General features: G+C 37.0%; 1 protein-coding gene across 5 annotated transcripts in view; it reads left to right on the forward strand.

Moving 5' to 3' along the window:
• The window catches only part of SBF2 (SET binding factor 2), a 255137-nt gene that overhangs the window by 139880 nt on the left and 101211 nt on the right, over positions 1-14046 (forward strand). For all 5 annotated transcript variants that reach the window (XM_055722192.1, XM_055722188.1, XM_055722190.1 and 2 more), the window contains exons 7-13: positions 1792-1924; positions 3534-3642; positions 4382-4495; positions 5350-5427; positions 7757-7870; positions 8403-8531; positions 10784-10882. In XM_055722192.1, the coding sequence (XP_055578167.1) occupies positions 1792-1924; positions 3534-3642; positions 4382-4495; positions 5350-5427; positions 7757-7870; positions 8403-8531; positions 10784-10882 (776 nt within the window). The remainder of the gene's footprint in view (positions 1-1791; positions 1925-3533; positions 3643-4381; positions 4496-5349; positions 5428-7756; positions 7871-8402; positions 8532-10783; positions 10883-14046) is intronic.

The raw sequence follows: 14046 nt of genomic DNA on the forward strand, positions 1-14046 counted from the left end.
AATTTTTGTGTCTGATTATAGGAAAAAAGTATCAGATGTTTGAAAAAAATTATGTGTCTTAGTAAGATACTTGCTGTGGAATGAAATTATGTAAACCTGCCCCCCCCCCCCCCCCCCAGCCTGAAAACAAAATTTTGGTTTAAAACAAAAAGTATAATCCAAAACAATCTTAAAAATATTCTGTGAAAGGAGCAAAGGTAGTTTTGCGTAAAAAGGGCAGCTGAAGTTTTCAAAAATTAACAGAGACATTTTTTACACAGGCAGCAGTTTCTAATTTTGTGTTTAATGTATATATACTGTCATAAATAAATACACAAGAAAGGATGCTATTTCAAGTCAGCTTCTAATAATTCACTGATGAGTGCTAATTCATTCACATGAGGCAACTAGTTCTATTTTTTTCATTAACGCTATCCTTACATTGTGTATTACAATGCAGTTTGTTTTATACTAGCACAATATTAATTATGCCACTGAAAACAATAGCAAATATTTGCAACAGTAACTCTAGCGTTATAACAAAGCCTTCTGTCCTTGAGTCCTCTCAAGTCTCTGCCTTTGATTTCATGAGTCTGTGCTTGGGATTCTTGGAGAACGGAGTTCAAAACCACAAGCTATTACGTTGTTGTTTGACTTGTTCATCCTAAGAATTAAGTCTTTTTTTCAGCAACCCTTCCCAAATCCCTTTTATTCTGAATTTCTGTTATATTTGTGAACGGAGCTCCACTCCAGCAAAGCAAATTATTAAACAACATCATGGGAAAGAAAGATTTTTCAAAACAAAGTGTTAATTATCATATTAGTCTAGTGGCTCTCCGTAGTCACACTTCTTATTGCGAAGATTATTGTAAGATAAGCTGTAGCTTTGTAAAGGTAGTACAGGCTGTCTTACTGATAACACAAGCTATGCCCTCAGGGAAACATCATACATTCCAGTACGTTTCAGGAAATTTCATAAATTTCAGCATATCTCACGTATCTCAGACATGTCTGCTTCTCAGGATGGGTCTTTGTTTTAAAGGAAATGTATTTTTGGTTTTCCCTGAAAACACATGGCTTTGTCTCCTAGGTAAATATCTTGTCTTAAAAAAAACCCCTCAAACCCAACAACAACGCATCATCTGATTCATGAGTCTTACCCTAAATCTGGTGGGGCTTGTTTTAAATGGTCAGCTCTTCTTTAACATACGCTTCTCATGACATATACGGTCTTTCTGCCTTTTTTTCACATTGTGACTTCTAGAATGCTCTCCATGGATAAAGTATGAATATATTTACTAGGAAGTCTTGTCATTTTCTTTTGAGCTCAGCAGTATTATTTCCCCACCCCCACGGAGATACATAAAGGTTTACAAGATAAGCCTAAATCAGTGACCAGAATTGAATTCTAGATACACAGAAGGCTATGCTGAAGATAAATGTAATACTGTTTGAAGTTGTTATTAAGCATTGCTGGGATTTGTGCTGAGAAGAGGAAATAAATCATCGAAAGTGATATTGAAAGGTAGATATAATACAATGTATTTGAAATATAGAAATACATTCAGATAGTATTTTAGCAACCTGCAAAATAGAAAGGAAGCTGCATTAGTTAAATAAAAGGTAGAAAAACTTGGACATCAGCCATTTTTGCATTTATCTTACGCTTTTTGAAAATTTCTCCTGGTAATGGTACATTTTAATGTGATTTTGATTCTTCTTTTGGCACATTGTTACAGTTTTCTCTCTCTCTCTCTCTCTCTCTCTCTTTTTGGTTGTGTGTGTTTGTTATTGTTTTGTGTTTTTTTTAAGGAATCCAAAATGTACTCAGCTTATTCTGTGCCGTGCTTACAGAAAATAAGGTTCTCTTTCACTCAGCCAGTTTTCAAAGGCTCAGTGATGCCTGTAGGGCTCTGGAGTCTTTGATGTTTCCCCTCAAATACAGGTGAGTTGAGTTTCCATTCTTTGAACTCTTTGACTAGTTTTGTAACTTACATAACATTGTCTTTAACAAAAGGAGTTGTGCTATGTTTGTTCAAACATGCAAAGGTTTTTTTGTGATAAAATACACAGGTCCTAGTCTGTACACATAATTTAAAAAAATGTGATTGCATCACAACAGTGGAAACAATTGAAGGAGAAACATCCTACCTACAAATACTGTAGAAACTCTACTCAAAACATCACATGGGTGGTAAAACTTGACAGTCATGATCCATGAGGAAATGCATGGAAAAGGTATAGGGGAGGTCTAATAGAGGCCTGACAATACGTAAGAGGAGGTGTGTGGCAGGAGAACAAGAGATTGGGGTCATAAACCGAAACAGGAGAGGGAGGTTTCTGACTCTGTGCAGGGAGAACATGTTTTATTACGAGGATACCTAAGCGGTGCAACCGAGAGCCTATTGCACTCCCATCTGGTAGGGTTTCAGGACGCAGCTGGACAGAGCCCAGGACAACTTGATCTGGATTCAGTCTTGATCCTGCTTTGGGCAATAGGTTGGACTAACGATCTCCTGAGGCCTTTTACAACCCGAGAGATTCTGTGGTTTTAAGATAGCAGCTGCATTAGTTTGTATCACAGATTGAAGTCACTGACAAATGTCCAGCAGAGAATTAATTAAAATCAGCAAACTGATCCTCTAAAAAACCACATCTGAATCTAGCATTTTGAAATGGAAAACTTATTATCAAGCTATTTGGTTTTTCTAGGAAGAAGACATTCATTCTGACTTACCTGTTTCAAAACATGCTTGTAATTTAATAGTTTTTATTTAAAATATTTCAGATATGGGCTTCATTTTAATATAGAATAAAAAGGAAAAAATGGAAAGTGAGTTTTTTAATATGTTTTAATGTAAATATCTTAATGTAAAGTAGTCACAAATGTAAATTTTTAATAATTGTAAATTAGGTGTTGAAAGACATTGATAAATTTAGATCCATAGTTTCATGTCGCTCTGATGGAAACGCTGATATTATTATTTGTCAAATCAAGTAAACAATATCGGAAATACAGTGTCCTATACTTAATGTTTAGTTGTCAATTCAGTATCAAAGGAAAAGATGTCATTTAAAGATTTCTTCATTAACAGTACTTGACAAAAGGCTGAATTTGTAGGTGTCTGGTCAAAAACTAGCCATGTTTTAAAAATGAAGGTATTATACATAACTTTAGGGTCTTTAGTTACCTAAAAGTTGTGGACGAATATAATGTCTGTATATCATAAATGTTACAAATATAAATAGGCTTCCCTTATTTTACATAATGCACTTGTTTACAATACATTGTAGAGGCTATAATATAATAATTTCCAGAGTTTACATGACAAAACAGCATAGCACTTTTTATAAAGAAGTATTTATCTAATACTTTCATCTTTTGTATTTTTGAAATACAGGTATTCATAGTAAATTTAATACATAATAGGAAGAATTGTTTGGGGATGTTTTGTTTTTTGTTTTCTGGTTTTTTTAAAGAAAAAAAGCTGTCCTATCTGAAAGGATAAGTCAGAAGCTTTTATTTTATTCTATTTTATTTAATCTTTTCACAGTTATCCCTATATTCCAATTCTTCCTGCACAGCTATTAGAAGTTCTGAGCTCACCAACACCTTTCATAATTGGTGTACATTCTGTCTTTCGCAATGACATTCATGAGCTTGTAAGTATGTCTACCTAGCCTCTTCATAGTCACAGTGTCATTTGTGATGTTTAGTTGCAGAGATTTTCTGTGCTTTAAAGATGATTCTATGAACAATTCATATACTTTTAAAATAATTCATAGAGCAAAGTAAGACAATCAGGAGAAAAAAAAGAAAAAGCATAAATTCTTTTGTAAACACATTGAGACTATAAAATGGAGGAGGGAGAGGATTTGGTTCTAGTGCAGGATGGGAGGGAATTGTTCCATTTCCAGCTTTATCATGTATTTGTCATGAGCTTGAACAATTCCCTTAGGATTTTCAAATGTATCCTCAATTACTTTATTTTATTGTTACTTTTTAAGCATGTGCTTGGAGAAACAACCAGGATTACAGAGCTGCCTAGAAATATGTAATTTTATCTACTGTTGTCCTCACTGTGTCCTTTTACAAACAGCCTATTAGATATCTCAAATCACTGAATACAGACCTGGAACACCCAGAAACAGAAGTCACTATTGAAAGTTTGGCCTAATTTCACTTTCTTTGGTTTACATTCATTTTTCGTGGCTAGATTCAGTAACATGAACTATTTGGAATATTTCTTTTATCGAAAGCATTCTATACATTAAAGCTAATACTGTTTTTATTTGTTTATTTTAACCTAAGTATGTGTAGATCATGAAATTTGAACTGTTGTGTTTTTAAACTATGCTCACAGTGTGCGCTAGTGATAATGTGTGTGTTTGTCCTTTACAGTTAGATGTAATCATAGCAGACCTGGATGGAGGCACAATTAAAATTCCTGAATGCATTCATCTTTCTCAGCTGCCAGAGCCACTGCTACATCAGACTCAAATGGCACTTTCTCTAGTACGTTTTGATACAAACCCCATTTACTACCCTCTCACCTATTTTTAAAGAATGAAAAATTCATTTCAGTATTAAATCCCTTTCAAACACACTGGAAATGTGACATTTAAAATGATGATTCGTGCCAAGATTCCTGTTTTTAGAAGAGTTTATTAGCAGAAGTTAAGAGTTAATGTCATCAGTAATTTACTGCTAAAATACTTTTTCGCTATTGATTTTCTGCCTTTCACTATTGATAGGTAGTAATTTTTCCTTCCTAATAATGATTTGTAATGAGACTTTAACCTCAGTATTTAAGCAGCATTGTTACTATTCAGTTTACCTTCTTTTCTGTTTTTATAAATTCCTTTCAACTATACATTGTCTTGAAGTTTAACAAATGAATAACCAATGAGTCTTAATGTTTATTTGTATGATGCCCCATATCAATATTCAAGTATTACTGATTCTGCATTAGGGAATCACCAAAAAAAGTAATTAAGTTTGTCGTCTTAATATCATTGCCATAAGTAAGAAATCACCTTATTTGGAGGCTTCTGAACAAATCTTTTTATCTGAAAGAGAAGACTTTGCTGTCTTAATCTGTTTCACGTGAATTAACTCTAAAATCCCTAACTGTATTGACTAGCTTTATTGACTGTAATAGGAGTTTTTGATGACTGGCTTGCTTATAGAAATCTGCAGCTGAGAAATTAATTCCACCTTTATTTTCATACAGTCTTCATAATTTAACTCAAGCTATTATTTGAGGTACTTACTATCAGTGAATATTAATTTGAGAAAGAAGAAAAGAAGTAATTTATCCTTTCCTCAGCAAAATGAGGGGAAAAAATTTTGTTTAAAAAATTCTCTAGGTTTTGCATCCTGATTTGGAAACAGCAGATTATGCATTCCCTCCCCCACGAACAGCTTTATCACACTCAAAAATGCTGGTAAGATTTCTGTGTTATGTCTGACTTTAAGTAGAAAAATTTAAGTAGACATTTTACACTAACTTTCTTTTTAAGATTTTCTACTCTGTGTTTTCTTTTCCATATCCATATTCTTTATAGTATTATTGGTAGAGCAAAGAAATGTCCTAGGACTTTGCATTCTGCCTTCTAATAGCATTGAAATGAGTTGCAGTTTTTATAAACATATTTGTATTAATAGGGAAGTACCTTATTTTCTTTTAATATTGTTGACTGTTGAGTTAAGTCTGTGCCTCCTCTGTTTCACAGACCAGTAAAGCTGCAGAATTTTACATGAGTGGACAAACTGGTCCTTTTGTGTGTTTGTGTAATTGTTAAAATTAAACTCTCCTATAGACGCCATCCTCCTCATCCCCCTCCCCCGCAAAAGCTCAGAAGCATTAAAAATGTATTTCAAGATCTAGATTTTAGAATAAGTATGAGTAAAGATAGGAGTGGTAGCTGTGTCAGCAAAATGTAGGTTATTGGGTTTATAGTAATAATGATAATTATCATACATTGTATGCTTGGACATACTGGGAAAGGAGCTATGCGTTTTTAACCATGCATGGTTAATTGGCTTTAATGAGCCTCAACCTGAATGAAACTATATGTATTTATCTATGCTAAAAGAAGTCTGTAGGAAGTTTTCTACTAGAATGTAGTTTATTTAGTTTAAAAGTAGTTGTGAAGCCTTGATAACTGAATAACGTGGAAAAGCTGCTTGTTTTCACTTGTAGGAGTGTCTAGAATGGAACTTCAGTTGGGACTCCAAACTAAAACCCAAAAGCCAAATCAAGAACACACGCTGGGGTTTTTGTGTAGTTGAAAATGTAAAAATCCTAGGTGGTACAATGTATTTGTTGTTCTTATTTCTTGTTTTAAGATTGTCTTTCTCATTGCTGAAGACAGGGAATGTCACCCAGATTTCATTTAAACTAATGGGAGAATTCAGCTAAGATCTTACTTTGAATAGTGAAGTTATAAATCCATAAAATTTTGTAGCTAAACAAGAATTTTGTTAAATATGAAACAACGAACCATGTTTTCAAGTAGTCCAAAAGGTCAGGGTACAAATGTACCTGTTAAAATATTGGAGAGCAGCCTGGATACAAAGAAAATGAGACTATTTCTCAGTAATATAAACCCTTACAACAGTCATGTTCCTGTGAAGCGTAAAGAGACATCTCAAAAAATATTCCAGTGGGACAGCTTTATAGAATCTTATATATACCTAAAATTATTTCTTTAAAAAGTTTTTACAAGCTTTAATTTGTTCAGGTTGTATTTACTTGTTGTTTAGCAGATCAGCTGTTTACCTGATTAGTTAAACTAATACTATTTGCTGCTTGTAACTTCTGAAGTCAGACTTCATCTAAAAAGTCCTTTAAGACACCATAAAACCTGAAGTCATAAAAAAATCTTTAGGACCCTCAGGTTTTAGACACGGCTGCAGTCTGAGTAGGTACCTGAGAGAAGATAAAATAGCATGGGCGACACAGGATTTGATCACACTCTTCAGTTGCATCTTGGGCCAGCTGAAGATGTCACTGCCCCAAGTCTGCCCCCATCTGTTCACATAATTTCCATTAATCCGTCAATGTTTACGTAAGCACTCTTACTCTTTTAAATCAAAATAAACCAGGACTTTAAATATGTACGATTTTAAACTTTTAAACTAACCCCGGCTTACTTCAGTGGCAGTAGATTGGCACGTGAAGACATGAGTTTGAAGAGACCTAGATAAGTAGCTGAGCAAACTTAGGGCAGTCTCCTCAGCTGGCATAGCCACAGCAGGTGGCCTGTGGTGCTCTGAGCCTGGTTCCCCCAGCAGCAACAGCGCCAGCTTATGCTCCTATGCTTCGTTCCCTGCCACCCCTGCCCATTCTGATGGCACTGGAATGGTAGGCACTGCTTGTGTAGTGCTGCAGAGCCACACTTATTTTAGGGAATAAATGCAGGCTAAAATACCCTCTCTCTTTTTTTTAGCATCAATTTTCTCTCACGGGAGTTCCTTCGTGGGGTTCACTACATGACCACCCCAACAGTTACACTTGCATTGCACAGAATAAGCTTAGAAAAGATCACCAGGAGTAAAGGTGTGAATTTGTACTAACTCTTATCGTTGCTATCTGAGGACAGATCAGTGAACCTGTAGCTTGTATAAGATAGTTTTGTATGTATACAAGTATCTCCACTTTGTATGCTCTGTTGATGAATCTGTAGGCATTTTCCAGATAGCTTTATACAAAGTGTGCAAAAGTTTACAATACAAAGATGTTTTGACAGCATATTCAATTACTGCTTACAGGATAAAGAAGTGCGAGCAATCTTCCTTAGGCTATTTGCACAACTTTTCCAAGGATACCGGTCATGTCTTCAGCTGATCAGAATTCATGCTGAACCAGTAATTCATTTCCATAAGGTAAGGAGAAGCGGTTATGTATATTCAGTTAGTATTTGTCTGTGCCATGTTATTTCCATGAGCTTGCTTTTTGAACAAGTGTTAAAGTTTAAAAAAACCCAAACAACCAATAAACCCAAATGTGATAAGTGTATAATTTTGACATAGCACTATATTGATGCATATTAGTGGGACTAATTGTAGAGTCAGTAATGAAATGAGAAACAAAGTTAACATTAAAATGTAATGCAAATAAACATTTGAGGCATTATTGTGGAACTTTGAAAACATATGTATGTCATTAGAAGACAATACTTGAAAGCATTAGTTTTCTATTTTATTACCTATGAGATTTGTAAAATATGTGCCTCAAACTTCCTGTTACATTGCTTCTGAATTTAGGTATAAGAAGATACTAGGTAGTATGAAAGACTTAATTAGAAAGTATCACAGATTAATATAAGCTGGTGAAAACGTGTAACTATTAGTGCATAAATAGTTGCAGTTTTGATACTGATAAAACAAATGCATTTTTTTTCTCTCTTTATTGCAGGCAGCCTTCTTGGGTCAGCGAGGCTTAATTGAAAATGACTTTCTAACCAAAGTTCTCAATGGAATGGCATTTGCTGGTTTTGTGTCAGAGAGGGGTCCGCCTTTTAGAGCCTGTGATCTTTTTGATGAGGTGACAACTATTTCTGTATTCCCAAATAAAACTAAAATATATCTATGATATTTCAGCATGTGAAGAATTATTAGTGTTTATGAATCTTTACTGTTTATTATATAAAGTTTATACTAATCTTCTTAATTCTCATTTTCCACTAAGCATACTTTTCTAACTTACTTAAATAATATTATGCCCTGCTAATATGTATGAAGTTAAACAGTTGTATAAATCATGGTAATGCTGTTTCTGTTGTCAGGTTTGGAACTTCATCATGCATTACATGTGCTAGTACAGAATTATTTTGAGTAATTTAATTATGTTCTTAGAAACACTGAAAAATGAATTGAGAAAAATTAAATACATACCAAACAATATAAACTGGGACAAACATTTTTTCTTTTAAAAAGTAATGCCATATTTTTACTGTGCTGGCATTTATTTGAATCACAGAATGATTTAGATTGGAAGGGGCCTCTGGAGATCATCTAGTTCAACCCCCCGACTAAAGCAGGTTCACCTAGAGCAGGTTGCACGGTCACATCCAGGTGGGTTTTGAATTTCTCAGAGAAGGAGACTCCAGAGCCTCTCAGGCAGCCTGTGCAAGGGCTCTGTCACCCCCAAAGCAAAGACTTTTTTCTCATATTCAGATGGAATTTCTTGTGTTGCAGTTTGTGCCCGTTGCCCCTTGTCCTGTCGCGGGGCACCTCTGAGAAGAGCCTGGCCCCGTCCTCTTGACTCTCGCCCCTGAGATATTTGTAGACACCCATAAGATCCCCCTCAGCCTTCTCTTCTGCAGGCTGAACAGGCCCAGCTCCCTCAGCCCTTCCTCATCAGGGAGATGCTCCAGTGCCCTCATCATCTTCTCCGCCCTCCGCCGGCCCCTCTCCAGCAGTTCCCCGTCTCTCCTGAACTGGGGAGCCCAGCACTGGACACGGCACCCCAGGTGCGGCCTCACCAGGGCAGAGCAGAGGGGTGGGATCACCCCCCTCGACCTGCCGGCCACGCGCCTCCTCATGCACCCCGGGGTCCCACTGGCCCTCCTGGCCGCGAGGGCACGCCGCTGGCTCGGGGCAACTTGCTGCCCACCGGGACTGCCAGGGCCCTCTCCGCAGAGCTGCCGCCCGTGCTGGTGCCCGGGGTCGTCCCTGCGTCGGTGCAGGCCCTTACCCTGCCTTTGCTGAACCTCATGAGGTCCCTCTCCGCCCAGCTCTCCAGCCTGTCCCGGTCCCGCTGAATGGCAGCGCAGCCTCTGGGGAACCAGCCGCTCCTCCCAGGTCTGTATCATCAGCAAACTCGCTGCGGGCACGCTCTGCCCCTTCACCCAGGTCATGATGAGTAAGTGGAACAGGCCTGGACCCAGCACTGACCCTGGGGGGCACCGCGAGCTACAGGCCTCCAGCCAGGCTCTGCCCGCTGATCACAGCCCTCTGAGCTCTGCCATTCAGCCAGTTCTCAATCCACCTCACTGTCTGCTCATCTAACCCACACTGCCTGAGCTTACCTGTGAGGGTGTTGTGGGAGACAGTGTCCGAAGCCTCACCGAGGTCAAAGTAGACTACATCCACCGCTCTCCATTCATCTAGGCAGCCAGTTATTCCATCATAGAAGGCGATCAGATTGGCCAGGCATGATTTCCCCTTGGTGAATCCATGCTGAGTACTACTCCTGATAACCTTCTCTTTCTCCCCAAGCTAAGAGATGACCTCCAGAATGAGCTGTTCCATCATCTTTCTAGGGATGGAGGTGAGGCTGATGGGCCTGTAGCTTCCTGGGTCCTCCTTTGTGCCCTTTTTGAAGACTAGAGTGAGCCTGACTTTCCTGCAGTCCTCAGGCACCTTTCCTGTCCTCCATGACCGTTCAAAGATGATGGAGAGTGGCTTAGCAATAATATTTGCCAGCTTCCTCAGCACTCAGGGGAGCATCCCACGGGGGCCCATGGATTTGTGGGAATTTAGACTACAAACAGAGCTTGGTGTTTATTCTGCGTAGTAATATGAGAAGTATCGATTGTGGTATTAGAAATGTTAGGGACGTTTTAGGTATGTAGGTCTTTCTGTGTTATGTAGGACTAAAATATCTCTATAAGCTCTATATGAAAGTAAAAATGTCTTATGTTCCAGAGCACTGTGATTCTGCACATGTTTTCAGTGTTCACTTTTCTTTGCTCAGTTTCAATTTAAGATGAACATTTCAAAACTTAAATAGGAAATAAATTATTTTTAGGTGAATTATAAACATTTTTGTTTCCTTTTTTTTCTTTTTTAAAGTTGGTAGCCTTTGAAGTCGAAAGAATTAAAGCTGAGGAGGGTAACCCACCAAAAATGATAAAGCATGTTCGAGAACTTGCAGAACAGCTCTTCAAAAATGTAAGTTACTATACCTGCTGCACTTTTGGAGTTGACATGGAAGCACTGAAATTTCATATTTATGAGATTGATCCAGTATCTGAAAATGGAAATGTCTGCTTGTGGTAGTCTTAATCTACATTATGACAGAAGACTTTGGAACTTTAAATGTCATCAATTTTGTACATGTGAAGGAAGTTCAATATAGTAATACTGATTTATTAATGCTAATATTGATTTATGTAGAGCTACTCTGCTTAGCATCCTCTTTTCTTACTGTATATTCACAGGGTGTATATAAACTGTTAATTTCTCTGCTGGAAGCTGTCGATGCCAAATACATCTCTTTTCTTGCCGCTCAACAGTTTTCCATATGAAAACTGCATTTGGTTTTGCATAACGTATGCTTTCAGCAGATCTTTCCTGCTTTGCAACCCAGTCCCATGATTTGTGTGCTCAGCAAGCACGATTTCATTTCTTACAGGCTGTTTCTTGGACTCTTTAGGTTTCATGGAATACCATTTCCAGTTTAATTCTTGCCTTCCTATCATGCCTTTACATTACACGGTGCTTTTGTAAAATCTCTTACTGTTCCATTAGCTGGTGTTGGGGGTTTTATGTGTTCTTTGGGTTTTTTTTGGCATCAGCTAATCTCCCTTCTCCTCACACTTCCTCTGGTTGTTCAGACTGCACGAAGCAGTACCTACCACACCATCAATTAATGCCTTTATCAGCTTTTCTTTTCAATATCCCGCTTCCCCAAAGCCATGATTTACATCTACACTTCCATAAAAACACCACAAGAATCACTAAGTACTGCTAAGTTCTGGGGTGTTTGGGGTTTTCTTTTGGGTTGTGTCTGTCATTTTTCTTTTCCCAGATCAATTGCCTTTAAATATTTCATCACTGTCAATGCAATCTTTGTTTGGGATAAAATTAGTATCTTTTTCCATAGGAAGTCCAAAATGTTGCAACCAGTGCATTCGGCAGTATTTTGTGTTGTTAGATTTTGGATATAAAAATACAGCTGTGTATTTCAAGTAAATGAAATGCGTGAATAGTAAAGTGTGTTAAATGAGGTTAGTCTGGCTTTAATATTGTCTTTGTTGCAGAATTTGTGGGTCTGTCTTCAGGCACACTCACTCACACGCTGTATCTCTTTTTTTACCTCAGAAATTGCCGAATTACTGTTATGCTTTTTTTTGAAGGAAAGAATGGATACACATTTTAATCTGTGTTGTCAATAGCAGTCATTAGAAGAGAGAGCAAATAAATCATTGTGGACTAAAGCCACTTCACATTTAAAAATGTGTATGAAATGTTGTCTCTTGTCCATATGCGGTATGGCGTACTTACTGGAGTACCTTAATAGTAAGTGTACTGATAATCCGTGCACTGACACTTCAGACTTACAATAAGAGAATGTATCTTGTGGAAAACGAAGAGAAACATCAGGCATTAGAATTTTTGTTACATAGATTCATTTCATCCATGTGATTTAATCCGTAATAAAATATTATTTATTCCATGGCGTACCTCCTCATCCTACAGCATTCTCTTAATAAGTACTGATGGAATAATTTTCTATTATGAACTAAATGGGAAATTAAACCTGAATATATATAAATTTTTTTGCTACTAATTTAATAGTGCTGTATATAGCAATGTGCATTTTTCAAATTCAAGTCTTTTTTTCAGGTTAACACTGTCAGAAGGTATGTTAGTTGACAGTTCTGCAACATTCGAGACTGTTAGTTTTTAGAAAGTCAGTGGGCAATATTAAAGTTAGCTAGTTTTATCGGGGCAAGAGATGAGTGAATTCAAATTTGGGGAAGATATAGCAGGAAAAATGAACAGTATTATAATAAAGTTTCTTGAAAATCAATTTGTCTTTTAAAAAGTTTTGATTTCCCCAAGAGCTAAGACTTGTTATAAGCATATAATTATTGTGCTATGATCCCATAAATATGGGAAATTGATTCAATCAATATAACTGCTATTATGGTACTAAACTACTCCAAAGGAAGTGATAAACATTTGTATTTGTTTTCTAGTGGGTATAGATCCCTTTTAGAATGAAAAAGTCTGTAAAGCATATGTGCATGTGCACATGTGCAATTTTGCACTTAAATTATTTATTAAAATCAGTGTCAAAACTAATTCATTTTAGTCTTTTCTTATGATGAGATTTATGTATACTGTTGTGATTGAGCTGCTACTTCACTACCACTAATTCAATGACTTCGTGCATTTAAAAGTCAGATTTTTAGTAGTTATGCATACGCCTATCTTAGAATAAATCACTGTGATGAGTGAATTGCTTCTGTAAATTATGCCTAGAGCTGCCTGATTTTAAACTCGCTGCATGGCATATTTTGACATCTTGTTCCACAGTTTTAAGTCATCATATTTTAAAATGTGACAGTCTAGATACATGTAAGAGACAAGGTTTGTTAGGGGGAGGTGATGTTTGTATTAGTCTAGCTGGTACACGTGGGAAGTCTAGAGAGGTTTTTGGCATATACTGCTTCAGTAGTTGACGAAATTAGACCTACATTCCTAACAGCATGTACAGCTGACGTTCATGATGTCCACGATTAAAGTACCTCTTCCTGTATATTTCCTCTGGATGTCTCTTCTCCATAAAATGGAATGTGGAATAGTTATTCTCCCTTTCTGGCTTTTTCTGCTATATGTAATGTTACTCCCTGCTGAGACTGTTCCTTTGCTCTGCCTTGCTTCTCCTGGCATCTGCTGCTCTCATCCCCCTAGTTAGATTTTTTGGCTTGTTTCGTTAAACTTTCCTCTGCAGAGAAATTATATGGCTAAGTAGTTGCTTTGTTTTGGCGGCTGTTTCTCAAGTTGATGCATTTGATATCCTTGTTGCCTTTTGCTCCCATAAATGAAAATATTAAGCTAGCTCCTGTTTACAAGTTTTATTGCAAGCTAGTTATGCTTGTATAAGAGAAACCTAATTGATTGAGTAGCACTCTTTGGTAGTGGTACGGAGCCAGTAATAAGTAACAACATAGATTCAAATTAGATAACAGTAAATTCAAAAACGATTAATCATAACCACTGGTATATGAATGAAGAATGACTCCTCAAGACATGAGATGTGATCCTGTGAATAGTGGTGTAATCCTTGTGGAACATGTAGATCTTGGCTGTATTTTGGAAAAGGT

The sequence above is a fragment of the Falco cherrug genome, chromosome 10, assembly GCF_023634085.1.
Source record: "Falco cherrug isolate bFalChe1 chromosome 10, bFalChe1.pri, whole genome shotgun sequence".
In the NCBI taxonomy this organism is placed as follows: Eukaryota; Metazoa; Chordata; class Aves; order Falconiformes; family Falconidae; genus Falco; species Falco cherrug.